Source organism: Suillus discolor (genome assembly GCF_016758755.1).
Source record: "Suillus discolor strain FC423 chromosome Unknown F5147scaffold_55, whole genome shotgun sequence".
NCBI classification, from domain to species: domain Eukaryota; kingdom Fungi; phylum Basidiomycota; class Agaricomycetes; order Boletales; family Suillaceae; genus Suillus; species Suillus discolor.
In genome coordinates, this window is record NW_024541302.1 from 29198 (window position 1) to 51100 (window position 21903).

Genomic DNA, 21903 nt, shown 5'->3' on the forward strand with positions numbered 1-21903 from the left:
TCATTCCTCCTTGAAGCTGGCACCGGTGATTCTTGTTTTTTTTCGTTGTTTTACTAGTACTACTTTGCACAACTTGAATGCTACTGCATGTGACTTGAACAGATTCTTATCATGCTGCATTTGACTTATCTCAGTGATTTTATGTCCTTAAGGGTGCGCTCAAGCTCAGTTCAGGACCTTTCAGAGCGTAGTAAAGTAGTTTGAGGTACATTAAGTGGTGCGCATGCAATAAACAGCCCTAAGTCACCCATGCAAAAGTTCAGTTGTTTTTTACTTAATATTGACTTTTGAAGCTTTGGAGCCTGAAAGTACTTTGAAACAGTCTTTCTGCTAGTAGTAGCCTCAGTAGTACCGTACTACTAGTACTTCCTTTCACTTAGCTCTAATAATAAGCACAGTAATCAGAGCAGCTAAGTCACATTCAGCCGAAGACCCTACTACCTTTCACTTAGCTCTAATAATAAGCACAGCAATCAGAGCAGCTAAGTCAGATTCATCCGAAGACCCTACTTGTGGCAAGTCACAATCCCCTTAATGTTTTTTGGCTGAATCCGACTTAAAATATTTATTAAGTGATGCTAAGTTTATCTAAGGTTCATTAAGAATTTTTTTGATTTTCCTGATGTGGTTGATGGGCAGGACGGCGGTTAGAGTCGGTCTCTCAGTTTCCCATGCATGATTTGGTAGAGAACGGCACGTTTGTTGCAGACAAAACCCTCCTCCACTACCGTGGGAGTCGGGAACCATTGAGTTAGTACTAGATGCGCATTAATGAAAAAATTTCATGCTACTTGCAGGATCTCCGACCACCCCGGGCCTTAGTAAACTAGGTGTCATACTGTATATTGGACCACCAAACACTATACATTATACATTATACAATATCCTGGCCATTTCCCCGCATACCACAACGGGAGCCACCCAAACCCAATACAATATGAAAAATATACATTATTACCATATATGTTATGAGCAAGTCTACTGTATTAGACATATGACCGACAGAGGTAAGTTTTGTATCACATGACCGACACTGAATCGCGTGCTGCGGCAGCGGATCGTTATTCAATTGATCAATCAATCCTTTTTGCAACATATTTATCATTCAACTTGTCATACCAGGAACTTTGCACGTCCTCCTTCATTCCTTGTTAACCACTCCTTGAAAATCAACCGGTGATAACTCTACAACACAATAGCAATCCCTACCATGTCAAGGACTCCTCGGTTTACTGATGGTAATGCTTGTGGTGTCGCATGATGTCACGCCATGTCATTTGGAATGCCACTCCAGCAACCACCATGACACACAAAACTGCTCTTCGTCGTGTCCCGCTCGCCCTTCGCTGTTCTACACAGTTCCAAACCTCTTTCCGATTCAGTAAGTTGTCAGTAGAATGACACAACCTATAGTATGGCTATTCTTACTACTCACATGTAGGATTTTGACTCGATAATCCTGGATAAACTATATCCTTCCAATAAGGTGACTACTGCAGCAATGTAACTCGTTGAGTGCACCAAAGTTAATGGCAAGGCTTACTCACGACTCGACTCGCAGGATGTATGTCGCATTGTATCTGGTTCAGAAGACGAGACTATCCATGTGTGGGATATGGGCGAGCAAGTGGGTGCCTCTCTCCAAGGTCACACTCACTGGGTTCACACTGTTGCGATCTCCTCAGATGGTAATCACATCATGTCTGGCTTGTATGACCAGACTGTCCGGGTGTGGGATGTGAGCGAGGTAGTAGCCACTATTCGATGGCACGCCGGACACATTCGGTCTGTTGCAATCTCCCCTGATGGCAAACGCATTGTGTCTGGGTCAGACGACAAGACCATCCAGGTGTGGGATCTAGAATTTCTAATCCGGCAGCACCGATCATTTGAAGCACCTACAATATGTTTCTCATCCGACTTGACTCACGCACTTCACTCCACCTCCTCCTTTCTCCAAGATTCCAAGTTTCAAATCCCAGCCCCATCCTCATCCTCATCCTCTGAATGAGTCCGAGTTCGAATCTGAAACCCCAGTCCCTTACATCCCGAACAAAGAGGGATGGATCATAGGTCCTGAAGGACAACTTCTCCTCTGGATCCCGCTCAATTTCCACCCGGTGGTGTATGCCCCAGGCAATACCCTGGTGATACCCAGCAATGCCCTGCAGCTGGACTTGAGTCATGTCGCACACGGCACATCATGGCACATTGTCGCAAAGAGTAATAGGTCACATTGTCTTCACGTTTGTATCTGTGGTCGGACTTTGGGCATGTACTTATGTTGATTGATTGAAGTTTTATTCCCATTCTACAAATTCCACACAATACCTGTTTACCATCTCGCACTCCTTCATTCCGTTCTACTTAATGGGATCGCACTCGCAAAACAGTTTAGGGCTGTAAGAAGATTTCATTCACTATGTTTTACATACTCTCCTCCCATCGCGTTAGAATTCCTTTCCCGTGCGAAATAAACTGTGCAAGTCGCAACTCAATGTGATCTTGAACAACCACTCGACAAGGGTCACTTTGCCTCATCCAGTTCCATCTTCTCCCCTCACCACATTTCATTGCCTCCTTTTCCAGATAGATGGCTCACTGCAATTAAGCTCGAAGTCGTGCCCAATAGCATAAACGGTGCTATCATCCAACTACCCGAACAACTTTCGACGGAGATGAATTACAGACAGTTCAGACGTAAGCAGCTGCTCGTCCGCAATCAGCCTGTTCTGAGCATATCAAGGAACACTGCGCTTACGATGTGTATTCACCGGGAGAACGGAAGAACAAGTAGGCGATGGTGATCGGAGGGGGTGAGGCGAAGACGAAGCTGCGTGTGGAAGTTGGTGTTGGAAAAGGATGGTTGGGCGTCGACTACTGTTTAGAAGTTGGCTTTGTAATACCATATGTTAGAACGGGGTATAAAGCCGCAAGATGAGACCAATCACCGTAGCACATATCTTTGACACAAACAGGCTCTTTGTCGCGATGCATGATGCTTTGCTATGCCTACTTCAGAAGGATTTTGGTTTGCAAAGGTTATCGGGGTAGCAACGCGCCATGATAAAGTTGGCTTGATAAGGGGCACAGTAGGATGGGGTGTATGGCATATTCGACTGATGCGATAGCATGTTGTTACAGATCTAAATTGCATACCATGTAGACGATAAAAATTCACAAGGAAAACCGCAGCGGGAACGACTCGTCCTTGTCCCTATAATGCGAACTATACTCATCACTGGGAGTACATCATCAGCCTCCATGCACTTAGGAGCAACAGTGAAAGACTACTCACATAGTACGTTTTCCTACTGCCCAATCATCAATGGCACTGCGACTTGGAGAACATTAATATTGGTTATATGGAGGATTATGTGCCAACCCATTCACTGAGGCAATCATTTCCGATATTCTCGCTCCCTTGTTTCCACTAAACAGGGGACCCCGCCTGCGGATAGAAGAGGAAGTGAAATGGGTAGCCTAGGTAGACGTGAAACTTTAACATTGAGAGCAAATATATTATTAGACTCACGCTGTTTACATCATGTGACTGACGCATCTCTTCAAACGTTCACTTGCAGAAAATCGATCATGGCCGTAAGTCTGTACAAGTCTGTACAGGCCCTTAGTAGTTTGCTAACGAAAACAAATATCAAAACTACTCAAACAAGGTATGTGTCAACACAACTCGAACTGGAAAAAGGACGCATCAAATATAGGTACACCGAGAGTACTGTGACACGAAAAGAACACCTAGGAGACTGATTGGTAGTTGGCCTAAGTCAGAACATAGAAAAGGACAACGACGGGTCTTTCACTGTATACATATTACTCTGCCATTCGTAAAGCGGCACCCAGGAGTCCCGAATGAACATGAGAACGTGGCGAAATACTGCAGGGAAAGACCGTAACGGAACTAGATTGGTGAAGATATTAGTAACCGGATAAAATAACACAAGAAAGCAAGTACTGAAATAGTCCCGTCGAGAATTCGGGGGTGAATTCGATCACCTGGTCATTTTTGGCAAAAGAAAACTCCACCGTGGCCAACATGGTAACGATAGCAGACCACGCTGAGGCATCAGCAGCATACCGGCCTGATCAAAGAATGCATTGGCTCATCACATGCAATACGGCAATGAAATAACGCAACCTACCTGGACATCTACGTCGGCCTAAGCCAAAACAATATTCAGCTGGATCGTCGTCCGTCAGCGCACCATCGGCGTCCATGAACCTCTCTGGCATAAACACAGATGCATTGGGGTACCGCTTTTCATCCCGTGTAATTCCCCTGCAATATAACGTCAGCATCTCGAAACCTGGACAGAATGTATCTGACCATATATTGCACATGACAGTCGCTCCTGATGTATGATGTTACCGATGATCTGCTCATTAGACAAAAATGGCAAACCTTTTGGAATGAAGTAACCGTCATATATATCATCACCCGAGGTGGCATGTAGCGCTATGATATCATCTTTAGTGCAGGCTTGATCCCTCAGCGAGGAAGATTACCAATGGGTGCAACAGGCTGCCATCGCAAAGTCTCCCGCAGAACTGATTCGATATATGGTAGTGACGCTCTGTCTTCAAATGTAGGCAAGCGGTCCCGCCCAACCACTGAGTCGATCTCCGCTTGTGCGCGTTTTTGAACATCTGGGTAAGACACCATGGCAAGAGCAAAAGCCATCAATAACGAAGTACTCTGCGAAGACATTCAGTGGTGGACAATATGGTTTGGACATCCACTAACCGTCTCGTATGAACCTACGTAGATATGCATCAAAGAGCAGTATACTGTCCCTTGTAAAAGATGACGAACCTGCAATAGCAGAAGTAGCTGCTTTCTTCAAGGCACTCTCAAACAATGGTCTAGATGTGTGATCCTGCTTCTCCATTCGTTGAAGATTTTCTGCCACCATTGAAAACTGACCAAGGGCCAAGTCTTCCGCCTTGACGGCCATGCAATTAACAGCTAGGACAAAACTAATATTTATTAAAACGAAAGATGCCTACCATATGCTGCTGCGTATATCGAAACGGCACCTCCGTCATTTCAGTCATGAGATTGGTCGAAGCTTGGGCCTCGCGTTTGAGCGAGGATCCCCAACACCAGTCAGGTAACTTCAGTACTGCATCAGAGTACAGAATGTCAACTATTTTTCATGAGAAAAAGAAAAAGAGATGAGTTCACAGAAGGGGAAGGTTTTGAGCAAGATTGCTCTCTCTGAGGTCGCCACCCGAAGGCCAATAGCCAGTGCATTTTCTACGATTCGGACCAGAGGATCATCACGAGGACTGGTTTGGTAGCCGTATGTCACTGATATCGCAACTGATGACGAGAGTCTATGAACAGGTTAACAATCATTCGATGTTTACAAACACGTTGACTGACGTTGCGAAGTGAGAATGATAATGTTCAGGGTCATCAATTAGATTAACGATCATCTCACGGGCCCGCTTGATCTGCATTGGACGAAACTTGAGTGCAGAGTCGGTATGGAAAGTTTGGTGGAAGAGTCGTCGGCAAAGACGCCATTCGTCACCATAGCCTGTGAATCCAAAGACGACCAACCAACCAAACCTGTCTGTACTTCATAATGATTAAATGGAAGAATGTCAGAAGAACGCACGGCTCAAGTGTGGCTATGTATGGTCTATCGGAGTAAATGCGAGAACGCTTGTCCAGTAAAGCTTTCGCAACGTGCTGAGAATTGATCACCACGACTTCCTGGCCTAAAAGTCGCACGAAAAACAAGTCTCCTGATATGATGATTTGCACAACATATGCACCATGGTACTGTCTGATCACGTACCATAAGCAGCAGCCCATTTAGTATAAGTCAACCAAGGTTCCTTGGTGTCTATCGATAAGACATTTCCTAACAGTGGGAGCGGCACTGGGCCAGGGGGAAGTTTATTTTGTCTGTTCCTAATGAATCGCTTGAGGGATGTGATGAAAACAAAGGAAGCAGGTAGTAAGACGGCGAGCACAACAAGGCGAGCATCGACTGAAGAAAACATGGTTAAAGCGGTGTGTGGATATTCAAGGTGCGACAGACATCAAGTTGTAACTGCACTTGAAAAGCCGCTTACTACCACACCGAGAGCTTATTAAGTTAGTATGCTTATCTGTGCTTTGCTGCGGTTGGGTACTCGGGCATGACGGGGAGGATGACTAAGCGCGTGCCCAGGTGCAGACAGGCTTGACGCTGACGCGGTCTGTGGGACAGTGCTGAGGAACCCTGAGGGAAGGGAGATGAGGGCGGAGGTGGCTAGAATGGACAGCCAATCAATATATTATCAGGTTTGGCAAGCGAGAAACGTGTGCCATCATCATGACCGGCTGAACTGCATACATGGAGGTGTATGTGCGTATTGGTGCTCCATCATTAATGGGCTCCTGCGGGTAGTACGGTAGATCAAGAACGAATCTATTATTGGACTCACATCATGTGAGGGTTTTGTATCACATGACCGACGCGTCCTGTTTTGAATCGCGTGCCGTGGATCGTTGTTTAATCAATCCTCTGTATAACATATTTATCATTCAACTTGTCATACCAGGAAGCTGTTACAACTTTGCACGTCCTCCTTCGTTCCTTGTTAACCACTCCTTGAAAATTAACCAGTGATAACTTCACAACACGACCAACATGCTTGCCTTGGTCACCACGACAGCCCTCGCATTGACTTCTCCTGTCACTCTAAAGAATCCTCCATCTTTCCTTCCAATAACCCAGCCTCTTCTATCTCAATATATAGCATCAGCATGGTCCCCCGATAACTCATCTCTCTATCTTGCCTCTCCCTTTAGCATTGATCGCTTCATGACCTCCCAAAGCCGATTGGATAAGGCCATATACGTGCAGTCCAGGGAGGAAAGTGAGATAAATACTATGGCAGTAACTCCGTCAGGAAATATAGTACTGGGCGTCGGGAGGAAGGTGGTTATGCTGGAATACGCAGCTGGATCAGCAAAAGTGCTCAAAACCCTCGAATCCCATGGAACAACGATTACCGCGCTGGTTGTGTCAAACGACAGTATGCTCATTGCTTCCGCCTCTTCAAAGGGCGTGCATATTCACAATCTACTCGTCCCTGCCAAACATACATCTCTCCCCCTCCCCACAAGTGCTCCTAGGTCTGTGAGCACCATGACATTCCATCCTCATGTTCGAACCCGCCTCCTTCTTGGTCTTGGCCATGATATACTGGTTTACGACGTGGACAAGCCTTCCGCGCCTGTGAAATGTATCAGCATTGGACGGGACGTAGTGGGCATCGCGTGCAGCCCGTTTAGCAAGACGCTGGTTGCTGTTGCCAGCACAAACAGCGTTAGCCTTGTTGATTTGGATAAGGATAAGGGGTACATACACACGTGTTCTATTTCATTATGCACTAACTCCCTTGACATAGGTTATTCAAGACAGTCTTGTCCCCGGAACTCATTACCTCGATCACATTTTCACCCGAGGGTGCAGCTATCTACCTCGGTATGCGGGATGGACTAAGGATTCTCAATCTCAGAGAGCTGGACAAGGAGATGAAGAGGGTTTCTGTGGGCGAGACTGGACAAGGAGTACTATGTCTCGCTGTTCAGGTACGTATCTTTGGCACACACTAGCAATTCGCTATCTTTCCCAATCTAACGACAAAAGCAGAAACGATTAAAAACTGCGTCGGCTGTTAAACCGAGTATTTCCAATCCAGCAAACTCCTCTCCTGTACGTGCTCGTGCCAAAGTAGCCTCAAGCGTTCGTTCTCCTCTCCGACCTGTGACGGCTGCTGTACCGAGAAAGAATGGGATATCGTCAATAAAATCACCCATTTCTGGGACACCTAAGAAGCAGAATTCTCTAGAGACCAGTACGCCAACTAGGCGTGTCTCAAATCGAGGTGCTTTCTCACCGTCGAGGAATCCTATATCACCGCATGGTGGCAGGAGCACCGAAAGTTCTAGTGGGTTACCTTTTATGCAGTATACATGTAGAGAACGCTAACATGCGTCTCAAAAACTAGTAACTAGTGCACTACGCAGTAGTGTGTCTACATCGCGGGAAAACATCTTTGATGATGCAAGTGATACCCCAATGCGATCGAATACACGGGCCGCATCTTCCCAAAAGTCTAGGCTTTTGGGTATCCATGCGCACCCTGCTGAGTCGATCTCCACTAGACTGGCTTCGATGCGCACAGGATAAAACGAGAGAGGACGAGGGTTGCTTCTGGATCATCCACTCGTTCTGAGATTACAAGGACGTCGTCGAACTTAATTGTTGGCACGAGAACCAAAGGGTCTTCGCTAAAGCGCGCCCCGTCGACAATATCGATCTCTTCATCGAAGACGAGGGAAAAGCGCTCGCTCAAAGACGCCTGCCAATGAAGACGAGGATGCACGCACAGAAATCTCGTCTCCGGATTTGCCGATAGACCCCTGTAACCCCCGTGGCCGACATAAAGAGACAGTCAGTAAGAATAGTCGTTGAAGCCAAAACCGAGGGTAAGAACAAGTGTAGGGAGGACGAGGAACAGAGACGGGCAGCACAGGCCTTAATGTTATCGGTACCGCAAAGTCCAGGGGAAGTAAGGATAAGGGAAAGGGCAAAGAAGTCAATGTGGATGCGGAAGATGTTGGCAAGTACGAGGAATTAAACGCCGCGGAAAAAGACGAAGAAGAGGCGCAAGTGACTCGCGAGCGCGAGCTCTCGATGCAAGTTTCCCCTCGCCGACCCGTGGCACAGACCTGGGTTCCATCACCGCTCCGGCGAAATTCAGGCACGTTTCCTATGCAATCTGGAGCAAGCGGTGCATACGAGCTCTTCCGGGGGCTCATTGTGGACATGCAGACCAAAACCACGCAGACATAAAAGCGCTGCACGTTGACATGCTGCGAATGGGGCGCGGGCTTCGGCAGGAGATGGAGGAGTGGGGTGGGGAGGTGAAAAAGTTGAGGGAGGAGAATCAGAGGTTGCGGGAGAAAATGATAGGCTGAGGAGAGGGTACTGAGCGTCCCTGAGGTTATTTTTTGGGAGATGGACCGGTGTATTGGTTTGTATGATACCCTTTCGCAACACACTAGTGTAGCCAGTAGGATGTTGTAAGATCCTTCCCAGTGCTCCGCTTCTCACCAATAATGTGATGTGCTCCGATCGGATGATTCTCTACGTCTCGAGGGATCAATTGACAATGTATGAGCCAACACATGATGGAGAGAATAGCCATCGTATTTACACCACCGACGAATTTCAGCGACTGCGATCATTGAGTTGTTAACTCCCCTCTTGAAACACGGCCCCCAACAACCAAAACCTCACAACAGAGCTTCACCGAGTACGCCACTCGCCAACTTGAACCATTGCCCCACTGTTTCATTTACGGGAGAAAATCTCCAGAGCTGCGTGAGGTCCTCGTGATCAACGTGGACCTTGTCCTCTGGCGCGTGGTGAGGTATACCGGAGTGTAATCTATGCAGTGGAGAAGGGCACAGGCAAACTCTCCATCAGGGATCTGAATCCTTGTCCAATGGTGTCGGCAGGTCAATGCGACAGATCCGTGACTGGACAACATGCTCGATGTCAAGGAAGTACTTCGGCGCAAATCTCCACTGCTTGATCGACTAATATCAATCAGAATATTCTATAAGCTAGAACAAGTAAGGCTTGAGAGTCTCACCTGACAAAATTGGGAGGCTAGTGCACGCACGGTGAGCCTGCATCCTTACAACAACGTTGTTGATGAGTGCATCCTTCAGGTTTAGAAAAGTTATGAAATATGGGCATGGACAACATTAATGGCACGTGAATGTGAGATCGCGCAGTGAATACAAGACAAACCTTTCCCCAGACAAAGAGCGTAAAATAACTTGAACTCGGAGACTCCTCCGAGTCGGTCTGCAGCCGGCGTTCTCTATTCAGTGCTGGTCATGAGGTATGCTTCTTCCATCGGACGCTCCACTCATAATTCACCACCCACCTGAGCCTGGAGACTGCAACATTCTTTAAATAGTTTGACGCCCGCTATATCGATAGCAGTTTACGGTATGCTTAGCCGAGCCTCGCGCGTATATGGGCCAGTTCAGCATCTCTCGCTCCGTGTCCGCATGGTGGTCAAACTTGTAATCGCGGAATAAATTGGCTTGCAGTGCTCAGGAGAAACCATGCAATGGAGCAAAGCTGCCACTTTCAAGAACCAATGATGCTGGCAGGAACGAACATCTCATTCTCCCTCAACCTGACCCTGGATGGTGCTATTACCACAGCCAATCAGTATCAAGCGATTGATTTGTTACATTCATGTTATCACTTATCAGTACAATATGCAGGAAGAGATTTCGGGTCAACTGAGTCGAACATGGCCGGGAAATTATGGCAGGCTGAAACACAGTAAAGGCGGCCACAGCGCCTACTGAAGAAAGCTCCTGGAAGAAGCACTGAAGATGATCCGTGTACAGGACACCACGTGTCTACAGCACAGCTGACACCAGGGTTCAGGGATGGTCAGTACCTTACAGAAGATGCAACTTGACGACTACTCACTATAGCGCATGTACTAAGTGATTGCTGCTCCCTCAGTATTCCTGCTAAGCGAGACACCGAACAAGATTGAATGGTGGTCGCCACCCACAAAGCATCCACAAAAGCGCCCGCCCAGCCTGTTGAACTGACACTCAAGGGTCATGAGGAGGCTGTGGGCGAGGTAGCTTTCGTCCTCGATATCCGTCTCCTCGTCACTGGCTCAGCCGACCAGAGTCTCCGGGTGTGGGATCTGGACACGGGAAAACAAGTGGGAGAGCCCTTGTTGGGACACGATGCCGAAGTCTGGGCGGTCTCGGCGTCCCCTGATGGACGTTGGATAGCGAGTGCAGGAAGGAATGGAAGCATCCTGGTGTGGGAAGTTGTGACAAACAAGAGAGAGCTCAAAAGAGTGCCCGTCTCGTTTAAGGGCCACGAGAGAGCGGTTCATGGCATCGTATTTGCACCGGACAACAAGACATTTGCAAGTGCATCCAGCGACGAAACGGCATGCGTGTGGAAGAGGGAGACAGGAAAAATAGTCCTCGGACCACTCAAAGTGGGCAGTGATGCATACTCGGTGTCGTACTCCCCCGATGGGACGAAACTAGCAGCAGGCACAGAGGAGCACATCATCATTTGGAATTCAGCAAGTGGAGAAGAGTTGCTGAAAATAGAACAGCGGGCATGGCGAGTCGCATTCACTCCAGATGGTCTCGTCAGTGGAAACCACAAAGACATCCGAATATCAGATGCTACCACCGGAGACATCATCAAACAGTTCGACGCGCACACCGACAGATTCTTTCATTCACTAGCCATTGCTCCCAATGGCAACAAATTCACAACCACTTCACTCGACAAGACCACGCGGTTCTTTGACCTGACCACATTCGAACCCATCAGCGAGCCACTTGAGCACCCTGATCAAGTCTTTTGCGTGGCATTTTCCGAGGACAGCCAACTCATCGCTACTGGCTGTGGCGACAACATCGTTCGCACATGGACAGTTCCTCTGAGCGAGTCAGAGAAGGTGCTCCAACAGGTGAGCAAGTTCACTCGCCGTATCATACTTCACGCCCGCTGACCTGTCATATAGTCCACTCAGAAGGTACGCCGCTTTCACGCTCGTTGTTTTGTACAATCCCTAATTCCAATCCTGCAGAAAACCATCCCAGACCCACGGCCTCGCCCAAAACGCGCTCCAATACCGACTAGTAGATTCTTCGATGATGTAAGTCCATATGATACAGTAGATCTGATGCACGTCTCACCATCCTCTGACAGTTTGATCCAACTAGACGCAACAATGGCGCCGGCACTACGCGCTACGCCACAGGCTCCAAAATCAAAAACATGGTAGATCGTATTTTTTCTCGCTCCTCCGCTTCTCAGGACCAAACTCCTCGCCCACGTGGAGTTCCTCTTGTGGACGTCTTTGCAACACGAGGCAAATATGTAAGCTTTCCTGAATTATCGACATCCATGTAGTGACGTTGATAATGTCTCGCAGCGCACCGCTAATGCCCACAGTGGAAAAAGGGACAGGTTGCTGCAGCTACAACATCCTCCTCGCAACTGGCAAGCTCACGCTGGTGCCTCAAGCAGCAGCACGCCGCCAGCGGAGACATCCAATGTGGTCAATGAAACTGCGTCAGCAGCGTTGCAAACTGGAAGTACCAGACCCTCTTCCCCACTAGACGTCGCACATACCCCACACAGCAGCTGCTTTGCGGTTCTCGCAAGGTGCCTCCCATGTTTATCACGATCCGCTTCAGGTTCCCGCTAGGCTTCTTGTACCTTCTGAGCATTTTCATTGAGGTAGATGTTACTGGCTGTATTGAAAGACACTTATGCAATTCAATCGTGTTGCCGGTAGAGGATTACCATCGTACGCAGCATTCTCTTGTTCAGCTGAGTAGATACCACTCATTTGCCGGTCATACCGATTTTCTGGATTACTTACGCTAACAGAGCAAACAATGATTCGTGACTTCATCCCATACTTGCATGGCCAACCTAGTGTATTGACAAGTCATCCTGCACTTGCAGACGAATGGGTCTATTACCGAGTTTTCCTTGCTGTTTGGTGTACTAGTCACAGTTGCAAATAATCGCCGGTGGGGACATGCAGAGTCCCTAGCTTCTCATCTGCTGGACTACTGGCCCTACTGGCCCGCATCACTACCAAACTCGTTTTCACATCGCGAGGCGAATGAGTACATCATTAGTGCCGAATTTGAAATTATCATGATGGTAACGGGCAAATGAAACGCACGTGATCGTGATACGTCCGCAAGAGCATCAACACGCCTCAATCATGCATCAACCCGACAATGAGCCCAAGTTCACCAAAAGCGGACTCAGTTAGTACACTCATATTCTCCGGCGGCAAAATTGAAGGCGACTACTCATGCGAAACCAAAATATGTGAAAGTGAGCACCTGGGAGAGCTCTGCAACTTGAACCACGATCAGGAGACAGGAGACGCATGTGACAAGAAGGTCAATGTATATGTCCGACTTTTTGAAGGTGTGTCATATATCAAGATTTTATGATCAAGCATGTTGAATACGCGCATACTCAGACATGCTCGGGACTTTGATAGAAACCGAGGCACATTTATTTGACCTTCCAGAACTTGATTACTTCCAGAGATATGACAGACTTTCGCGTATGTTCACTTTCCATATCCTCATGAGCTAAACTCAGTGATAAATAGCAAATGCAAAGTTTCTTATGACGAAGCTTCTTTTGCGAAAATTCAATGCATGGCACCGTCTAGACTCCCTCAAATATGAAACTGAAATAGGTAGCAAAGAAGGGCTTATTCAAGCTATCAACGAGATATGCTTTGTACCAGGTCAAGTCAAAGTAGACACTATAGATGAAGAGGCCGTCAAGATGAGCGTAGAGGAGAGGGAAATAATAGACCTCTCGGATGATGTCTACCCACCACGTTCCCTGCCTTCACACATTCTGCAACCTCAGGAAATACTTGCACCGCACTTGTATCAACCCACACCACTTACTCCCCTTGTTATCAAGACTGAGGAAGTCCCAATACCTTTAGATGCAACACTCTCTGCTACAAACGCTCTTGCTGGTCCCTCTTCTATAAAACTCGAAGACCTCCCTATGGCTGACACCAAGCTTATGAACCACGTCGAAACACTTCCAGAGCCCGGAGTCATTCTAGCAGAGGACGAGTCTCAAATGGACCTTCCCACCCTCCTCAAGTGCCTCAAAGTCGACGAACTGCGTCGCATCGCAAAGCAGATGCGTGTCAAAACTAGTTCAAAAGTGTGTCCTCAAGTCCTTGTCACGTCTAGCCTGATCTTCTGAATCTCCGCAAATACAGTCCGAAATGATACACGCTCTTTTAAGAGGTTCTTGCACGCAGTCGACACTAATATCATCATTCGCCTGTGCTACGATGGCGTCCAAGGTTCGATCAACATCCAAAATTCCTACAAGTTTCACATCATCAGACATTCTTCGACAAACTACCCTCCCTTTTGCTCGCGAGACAGCCCAGAAACGACTGCGCGATATTGTTCTCGGTACACTCGGCAAGTGTGTGCGTGTACATGAGAGCTTTCATCGGTTCGTGAGGCGGGCAAACATAATATATTTCAGACTGTGCGTCTCTTCTTCTCCCCCTGCACCTTCTTGTGCCTTTTCGTTTCTCTATACCAGTCTAACTTATCATATAGGACTCAATCCTCTCAAAGTCTTCTTCTGCCCGCCCTGCTCTCGCGGTTTAAGAAGCGCTCCTACGCAAATATAGCCTCCACGCGTACGAAGGATATCTGGCCTACACGTGATGCTCTTCTCGCTTACGAACAAGCGCTTGATCAAGAAGAAATTGTAGATGCCATGTTCGCCGGGAACTTTGCAGCAGTGGGAACTGAGAGGGAATTTAAGACTCCAGCCGCCGATGAGCTTCGATTCAAGACACCAGTGACACCAAGCGCTGCACCTGGGGCACCACAGACACCAATTTCTACGAAGACTGTGCAGACCCCTGTATCGAACACCTTTGCAACACCTGCTTCAAGTAGCAAGGGCAGGCCGCAATCCAGATCTGGTGTGTCTGGCAACACTGAGAAATCAGACTCTGTCCGCGTGCGTGGGGCGCGACTAGTGAAGGAGATTTTCGAGGAGGTGTATCCACACTGGCAGGCTCTGGTAAAGATGAAAAATGAAGGTGGTCTTGAGGGGAAAGAGAGAGGTTATGGATTAGAGAGGTTTGAAAGCGGTATGTACATTCCATCCACCACATGCACCCACTTGCTTAACTTTTTTTGTAGGGCACGTCCTAACTCGCCTCGTCTGTAAAGGCGCGCATGCACTCGGTATTCTCGGGGAACACGAATATGAACTCAGTGTTCTCGAGTCTCTGCTTGCGCAGAGGCGGTGGCGTCGTGGACGACGGGGGAGGTGGCACGAGCGCCGGGCGCTGATCCTAGAGAAATATGTAGTCAGATATGATGACGCACTTTCGGCATGCCTCGATGCTCTAAAAGATGATGATACACATATTGGTGGGTTGGGATCCTGAAGCTAATGTTCGTTGCATCCTGACTAATTACCGGATAGTATTTCGTCCCAAACTTGACCGCCGCTTGACAGCTCTTGAAAAAAAGCTCAAAGTTGAGCCTGCAGATCGGCATACGAACGAATGGAACCTCCAACCCCTTGTGTTGGTCTCCTTTGAAGGAGTGCGCGTGCGCCACCGTGCAGCGAGTTTAAAACTCGACCGTTCCGGGCGGAATATCAATGACAGTGCCAAATCAAAAGTTTCTATCACTCAAGCAGGAGACATCACTAAATTTTTGTCACCAAAAAAGCCTGGCGTGACAAAAGTGGATGCGACGCCTGTCTCCATCAAAGCCGAGGTGAGTTCTCGTATTCTAGATGAGAAATTAAATATTGACTTGTTCCTAGATAAGGGAACGGAAGGAGGAGAAAGGAAAGTCCATCTGGGTTGGACGAGATAACCTAGAAGTGAATGTCGAGATACTCGCACTACAATGGTACGAAGACCAGGGGTTCAAAGGGTATGTCTATCTCTCGCCTTTCTCGCCTTCCACCCTCATGATCGCTCAATTCCGCAGCATACACTCAGAAACTAGAATCATCACCACCCTCTTTGGTATCCTCTTCTGGGATATCATCTTCCTCCCCATCCCCGGTGCCTTCGAGACCCCTTTCCAGACTGCACCGTTGGATATTGCAGAAGACGCATTCTATCATGCTCGACGAGAACCCATCGAAACAAGGCTCAAGGAACTCGAGGATGGACGAGGAGAGGAAATTGTGAACCGAGTAGAAGCAGAGCATAGAGCACGCAAGACGTGGTGCGTGGGTGTAGATTGGGAATTGGTAGAGGAAGGGGAGATTGTAAAGATAGTTCGTGTGAGTGTGAATTCCGTTATGGGAAGGCTGGTCATTGACGCAGTCATAGTGTCTTGGCGGGACAGCGTTGTCTGTGATATGTCATATTTTTTGTGAAGATTATGCTGGGCGCTGCTCCGGCGGTCCAGATCTCTTTGTGTGGAATGCGGATACAGGGAAATGCAAGTTCGTCGAGGTTAAGGGCCCAGGTGATAGTCTTCAGGAAAATCAAAAGGTCAATGTCAGCGAGTCCCCGCGCACGTATCTCAGCTGACATCCATAAACTACAGCTCTGGATCGACGTCCTTCTCCGAGCCGGAACAGCTGTGGAGTTGTGTTCAGTTCACGAGCAGGGTAAAGGGGATGAAAACAAGACGGGGAAGAAGGGGAAGTCAAAGGGAAACACCAAGAAGCGGCGAGGCAAAGCTAAGGATATTGTTGAATCCGACGACGAAGAAGATGAGGTGCAGCGCATGTGCGAATCTGAGGATGACGCTGATGCTCTGCCCGTTGCACCAATCCCCGTATACATGGACGACGACCAAGACGAAGGAACTTCTTCTAAACACTCTACTCGCTTACGATCCTCTGCACGCTCTCGAACGCCGAATTGTATGCCTGCAACTACCATTATTGAACCACCAATGTCCAAGAAGCGCAAGCTCGTGGAAGTCGTTATTTCCACCCCTAGCCCCAGGAAGAAGATTAAGTTCTTGCAGAACAGCGACAGTCCCGATGTTTGAAAGTCATGTTATCTTTTTTACCCTATCTTTATTTGTTTCATTTACATCCCAGTATATAGTGTATTAGTAATTCTGATATTTGTATATTTATCAGGTGTGTCGTCGAGGTGTTTATATATCCCGGTGTCATAAATAGTAGCTGAGGATGAGGAATACAGTGAGTATGACCATACACGTGGAGTGGGGAATAAGGGGGGAGATGAGTAGCAGCACAATGCGATGAATGATGAATAAAATGTGAAGAAGCAAACCATGGCATGCAATTTGAAAAGTATCATCAATCATCCTTCTTGAGAGTAGTTTTGCGACGCAGAGAGGAGAACAAACGTAGGCTGCGCTTCGGCGGGCTCTGCCGCATTGAAGGCAGGTTGCGGCTACTCTGCCTCCGCTCTGACAGATTGGTCTGCATGCGTCGCATTGCAACGCCACCTTCTTCAGTCGCAAAGTCGAATCCGCGGTATACGGAGCGAATACCAGTGGACATGTCTGTTCGGCTTGCACCGCGCGGATCTTGTGCCATCCGATCTAATGATAAGTTATCGACGCTGGAACAAGCAATCGACGCTCGTGACATGTGTGAGGATGTACGCCGCCTTGAAGACGCATACGGCTTGGAGCGCGTCGATTCACTTCGGAGTGTTGCCATGTCAAGATCGGGCCGTGTCTTCCGGATGTAGCGTAGCATCTCTAGGTCCCCAGGCGCGTAGCCCAGTTGCCATGCGCGATAGAGGTATCTTGGAAGGAGAGCGATGGCGATGACGAGGGGTTGACACAACCAGAAATAGGCCGACGTGAACAGGTAGTAATTGTTGCCGTAGACGTTAGTCACTGTCCATCCCGGGCTGATTGCGTCGTATACAGCCTGTGGCGACGTCAGTCTCATAGATGACAGAAAGAGCGCTAGGAACTTACCGTGAATATCCAGAGAATAATGATACCGATGAAGACAGCAAAGAAGACCCAGGCAGTCCAGACATTTGTGTTCAGGCCGTTGAACAAGCTGACAGCCATAACGGTGGCAAAAACCATGGTCTGCCGAGGATGACAATCAATAACAAAACATTAGTTAAATGAACAAAGCTTACCGTTGAATACTCATACAATTCGATGCCGTATCCATCAGTACGAGAAGTAGTCGTGAAGTATGTATAGGTGATGATAAAGTAGATAGGAACAGACTGCATGGATGTCAGGGGGGTAATACGACCCAAGGAAAGGTATAACGTACCTGTACGACTCCATCAATCATGTAGATGAGGAACGATTTCATAGAAAACCAAGTCCGTTCGCGACCATAGCGATACAGTTCAGGGAAGGCCATCAGAACATCGGCATCTGTGCAATTCGTTAGAAACCTGTAGCTCGTATGTCTAGTGATATGATCTTACCAACTATTCGATCAAACAGGCCAATTCCGAGGACAGGAGCAATCGTCCAGAACGAGTTCCAGAATAACAGGTAAGTATACTCAAATGCGCTTTGGGAAAAGAGTCAGCAGCTATGCAAGATTGAGACAAGTGCATAGCTCACTAGGCTGAACTCCAGCCACAATAGATCTGGAACCACCACAACACGCCGATACACACAATGTTTTTATAGAAAAAGTTCACAATCCTATAGCCGAAAAGCATCAGAACCAGTATCAAGCACAAATGAACAAACTAACATGATCCCGTTACGAGCATAAGACCAGTGACCGTGGACAAGGAGCAGTTTTTTGAGGAACCGGAACTATTTTATCATGAGCGACATGTCCAAGACTGAACCAAATCACACACCTGTGCAATAGCATAGTCCGACGAGTTGACAGCTTGCAGACCCTCCTCACCACTAATGCCGACACCAACGTCCGCAGCCTGAATCATGCTGACATCGTTCGCGCCATCACCAATAGCAAGGGTCATCACGTGAAGACCGTCCTTAACCATCTTCACCACAAGTGCTTTCTGCAGCGGAGAAACACGACAACATATGACGCCCTCGCATTGCGTAGCAAGACGGAGAAGAAGAGCCTTGTTGTTGTCATCCGGAAGGGCGTGGTCCAGCGCAGCGCCATCAATGACAAGCACAAATCCCCCAGGTCGATTACCGTTGTCGTCTCCGACGATATCACAGATCCCCAAGCTCAGCCGCCGCATGGGGAAGGCGCTGGTCGACTCTGTTGAAGGTGATTTAGACGCAATACTATGTTCATCGAGTATGCCGCTATCTGGAAAGAATTCCTCCACCGCCTGAATCATCTGGTGTTCAACCGGGCGGTCGCTACCGCGGATGATGATAATATTGGAGTCCTCGGCGATGAGATTCGTACTGCGCCCGATAGCTGCATCGAAGATTTGTCAGACAGACCCTGAAAAAGAGAATGAATACGTACCGATGGCAGTCTCGAGCTTATCACCGGTAGCAACCCAGACCTTAATTCCCGCGACCTTGAGATCAGCGATCGTTTCTGGCACACCATCCTGGAGTCGATCTTCGATGGCAGTGGCACCAAGAAGTCGCAGGTCCTGTTCTATTTCATTACAAACTGCCTCGATCTTGTCTTCACGGTCCTCCAGGGCAGTAGAGGCTTCATGATAACGTTCAGACCAGGCCTCATATTCATCCTCTGCATAAACCCTTTAGCCAAGTAGGGGCACGAGCCAAATTTAACTTACCCTGAATAACCTTGTATGCCAAAGTCAACGTCCGCAATCCAGCATTCGCAAAGTCCTCCAGATGTGCCTCAGTCGTCCGTTTCCAGTCATCTCCACCAGCCTTCAGCCGCTCAAAGATGACGTTATCCGCGCCTTTCGTAAGCAAGAACAGTCTCCCATCTTGTTCATCCAGTTTCTTGATGATGATGCTCATCCGTTTCCGTGCGCTCGTGAACTCCAGGATATTAAGCAGTTCATACCGCTCTGTCTCCTTCGAGAAAGGGGTCTGCAAAAGCAGAATCTCCTTCTCACGTCCGCGAAAGATAAACCCGACGTCCGCGGCAGCTTGGACCAGAGCAGCCTCATCAGGTGATTGTGCTTTGTACTCGATGGCGCCTGTCGCAGGGTCGACAGCGGTTAGAACAGTATGACAAAGTGCCAAGACGGAAAAAAATCCATTAAGCGACCGCGCCTGAGCAGCGTTTTCTGAATCCGGTTCGGCTTCTACTGCACGTGCGAGATCTTGGGAGAGGCGCTCATCCCTGAAATGTTTGAGGACACCGCTAGAGAGTTTGACGGCGGTGGCATCCGCAGCAGATGGGACGGCAGGATCATCCCCACGCCCGGAGGTCGAAGCATAGGAGGAGTCGTTGCTGGTTTCACGAACGACGTCTGAACTGTTTCCTAAGGTTTTCTTGATGTCGTCGTCCTCATCCTCTTCAGGATCACCGTGATAGACCGTTCCTGCGATGGAACACTCTCTAAAGACCATAGAGTTCTACAAAGAACGTTAAATCGGGATGCAGATGAGCCACAGCAAGCGTACCTGTGTCAGAGTACCGGTCTTGTCAGAAAATATGTACTCTATCTGCCCAAGGTCATCGGACAAGTTGTAACTTCGGGCAACGGTCGGTTGGTTCTTCTTTACGTAGAAAATGTCGTAGTCAAAGTAGATGAAGAGTGCCTGACACGTCTTCACAAACTCTATTGAGATGTACAGGGATATGGGTACAATGTTTTGGAACCTGTGATGATCGATCAGTTTTGAATGGAAGAAGGGATCATGAACACCAACGTGATCAGCGCAAATGCCCAAGTGATCAGCCCGTTAATCCTTGGGTTATCACTAGACACGTTATCGCCGTATAGCCAAGGGGCACCCTCTGCGTATTGCACGGCTTCGATCTGGGAATCCGCGATGCCACACACGACTGCCATAATAGCCAGAATAGCTAGATTTGCCAAGCTGGAAGCAGAGCACGAGTCAGGTACAGAAGAGACCCAAGATGGAAAAGACTTACACCTGGGGATTGATCTGCTTCTCGACTCGACTCCGCTTACTGGGCGTGCCTCCAGAATTCAGGACGATCTTAGTCTCAGCGCCAGTGAAAAGAATGACACCGATGACCCACTCCGTGTTCCGGAGTACCGTGCCGCGAAGAAGAACCGTCTGAACGTCCACTGGGGACTTTTCTCCATTGCGAGTAACGGTGGCATTGAACCTGTACATGTTCGTATCCGGTCGATCGCAGTCGATAGTGAATGGATTGAGTGTGGAAACACAAGAGGCAGCAGTATGGAGGTCAGTTAGGGCAGGACATGCGTTTCTGGACTTGAGATTCGTCTCTCCATCAAGGTTCTTGGTCTCGACAAACGCCACATTCTCGTCCTCGGAGGTGGCGCATATGAGGAGATCAGCCGGAATAGGCTCATTGTTCATGATTTTGACAAAGTCGCCAACCCGGATATCCTCCCACATGGTTTTGTGCCAATGAGGCCTAATATTTTCGCCGGCATCTCCAAACATATGATGTTCAACCTCCTCCATGGAATCCGCGCGGTCGTACTCGATATCTGGATCTTGCTTGGTTGCACTACCCGCCTCAACGTCTTTCCGCTTTGGACGGCGTCTTGGGACGATACCCCTGACGAAGGTCCGACTTTTTCTACCATTCAAATTCGGGTTAACCCAATCGCCACCGGCGAGGACGCGAACCTGAGAATGGTTGACGTGACGGTCTGACTGATGGCGTTTGACGTCCTCGTAGCCATCCTTTATAGCGGTGATACTAAGGACGATAAGGATGGGTATTATGACCAGACCTGGAGAGATGGTGGAGAACTCGGGAAAGAACTGCAGAATGGCTATGAATGCAAAGAAACTACAGGATGTGGTCAGTCATTGAGGCGGTGCAAAGAGTGGAGACACACATGTTGGCTATTCGCCTGAACTGTTCTAGGAGGTTTCTGGGCAGAAATGTTATGATTGTGTACTTGGATGAGATGACCTGGTTTGTGGGGTAGACATGCTCTTTCTTTGGCTTGCCCTTTGAATCGAAGTAGCCATCTGGGAGATTCTGGTTGAAGAAGACAGTCCGAGGTATGCCCGGGCCAGGATGGCGGGAGAATAGAGACTCTACGTTGAAGTTGACAACTTTGTTGTACAAGGCAGTAACGCTGGAGCGATACTTTGCCATATGAGCACCTGGACTCAGAGAAGGGAGGAAGGAGGAGTAGTATTAATGGAAAGAAGGGATTTGTTTATAGAGTCATAGCGTATACGTACTATTTGCCGAAGCAGCGCCCGATGACTGATTATTC

At 48.2% G+C, this 21903-nt stretch overlaps 4 protein-coding genes across 4 annotated transcripts; 2 read left to right on the plus strand and 2 right to left on the minus strand.

Moving 5' to 3' along the window:
- Nucleotides 1-3622: 3622 nt before the first annotated feature.
- Nucleotides 3623-6033, minus strand: F5147DRAFT_839248 (cytochrome P450; the record flags this gene model as incomplete). The annotated part of the gene is made up of 12 exons (XM_041444202.1): nt 3623-3919; nt 3974-4100; nt 4161-4370; nt 4421-4474; nt 4525-4714; nt 4763-4776; nt 4832-4961; nt 5026-5141; nt 5204-5355; nt 5405-5593; nt 5643-5772; nt 5826-6033. The coding sequence occupies 12 exons, from the start codon at nt 6031-6033 to the stop codon at nt 3832-3834; spliced, it is 1608 nt and encodes a 535-aa protein (XP_041289406.1). The 3' UTR covers nt 3623-3831.
- A 632-nt stretch (nt 6034-6665) lies between these two features.
- F5147DRAFT_747171 (WD40-repeat-containing domain protein) lies at nt 6666-9018 on the plus strand (the record flags this gene model as incomplete). The annotated part of the gene is made up of 11 exons (XM_041439918.1): nt 6666-7378; nt 7429-7612; nt 7674-7799; nt 7992-7998; nt 8032-8173; nt 8209-8328; nt 8369-8448; nt 8483-8512; nt 8539-8817; nt 8859-8979; nt 9000-9018. The coding sequence occupies 11 exons, from the start codon at nt 6666-6668 to the stop codon at nt 9016-9018; spliced, it is 1821 nt and encodes a 606-aa protein (XP_041289407.1).
- A 3841-nt stretch (nt 9019-12859) lies between these two features.
- On the plus strand, nt 12860-16666 carry F5147DRAFT_747172 (uncharacterized protein; the record flags this gene model as incomplete). Its single annotated transcript, XM_041439919.1, is given in 11 exon segments — nt 12860-13055; nt 13111-13197; nt 13246-13826; nt 14015-14133; nt 14240-14784; nt 14837-15070; nt 15090-15424; nt 15474-15586; nt 15644-15944; nt 16043-16132; nt 16214-16666. The coding sequence occupies 11 exon segments, from the start codon at nt 12860-12862 to the stop codon at nt 16664-16666; spliced, it is 3054 nt and encodes a 1017-aa protein (XP_041289408.1).
- Nucleotides 16660-21849, minus strand: F5147DRAFT_754626 (uncharacterized protein). The gene is made up of 14 exons (XM_041440293.1): nt 21514-21849; nt 20604-21464; nt 20378-20548; nt 20129-20327; nt 19324-20080; nt 19041-19274; nt 18445-18989; nt 18333-18397; nt 18197-18280; nt 18055-18143; nt 17895-18001; nt 17752-17844; nt 17579-17698; nt 16660-17528 (listed from the first exon to the last, which is right to left on the minus strand). Exons 1-14 carry the CDS (start codon nt 21777-21779, stop codon nt 16944-16946), a joined length of 4176 nt encoding a protein of 1391 aa, XP_041289409.1. The 5' UTR covers nt 21780-21849; the 3' UTR covers nt 16660-16943.
- Nucleotides 21850-21903: the final 54 nt, after the last annotated feature.

Bases quoted from the DNA above. Each gene is read 5' to 3' on its own strand.
- F5147DRAFT_754626 (XM_041440293.1), bottom strand. From the start codon at position 21,779: ATGGCAAAGTATCGCTCCAGCGTTACTGCCTTGTACAACAAAGTTGTC. The intron at 20,549-20,603 runs GTAAGTCTTTTC...CTCTGCTTCCAG, and splicing joins AAGCAGATCAATCCCCAGGT to CTTGGCAAATCTAGCTATTC. The intron at 17,529-17,578 runs GTAAGTTCCTAG...ACGTCGCCACAG, and splicing joins TTATTCTCTGGATATTCACG to GCTGTATACGACGCAATCAG.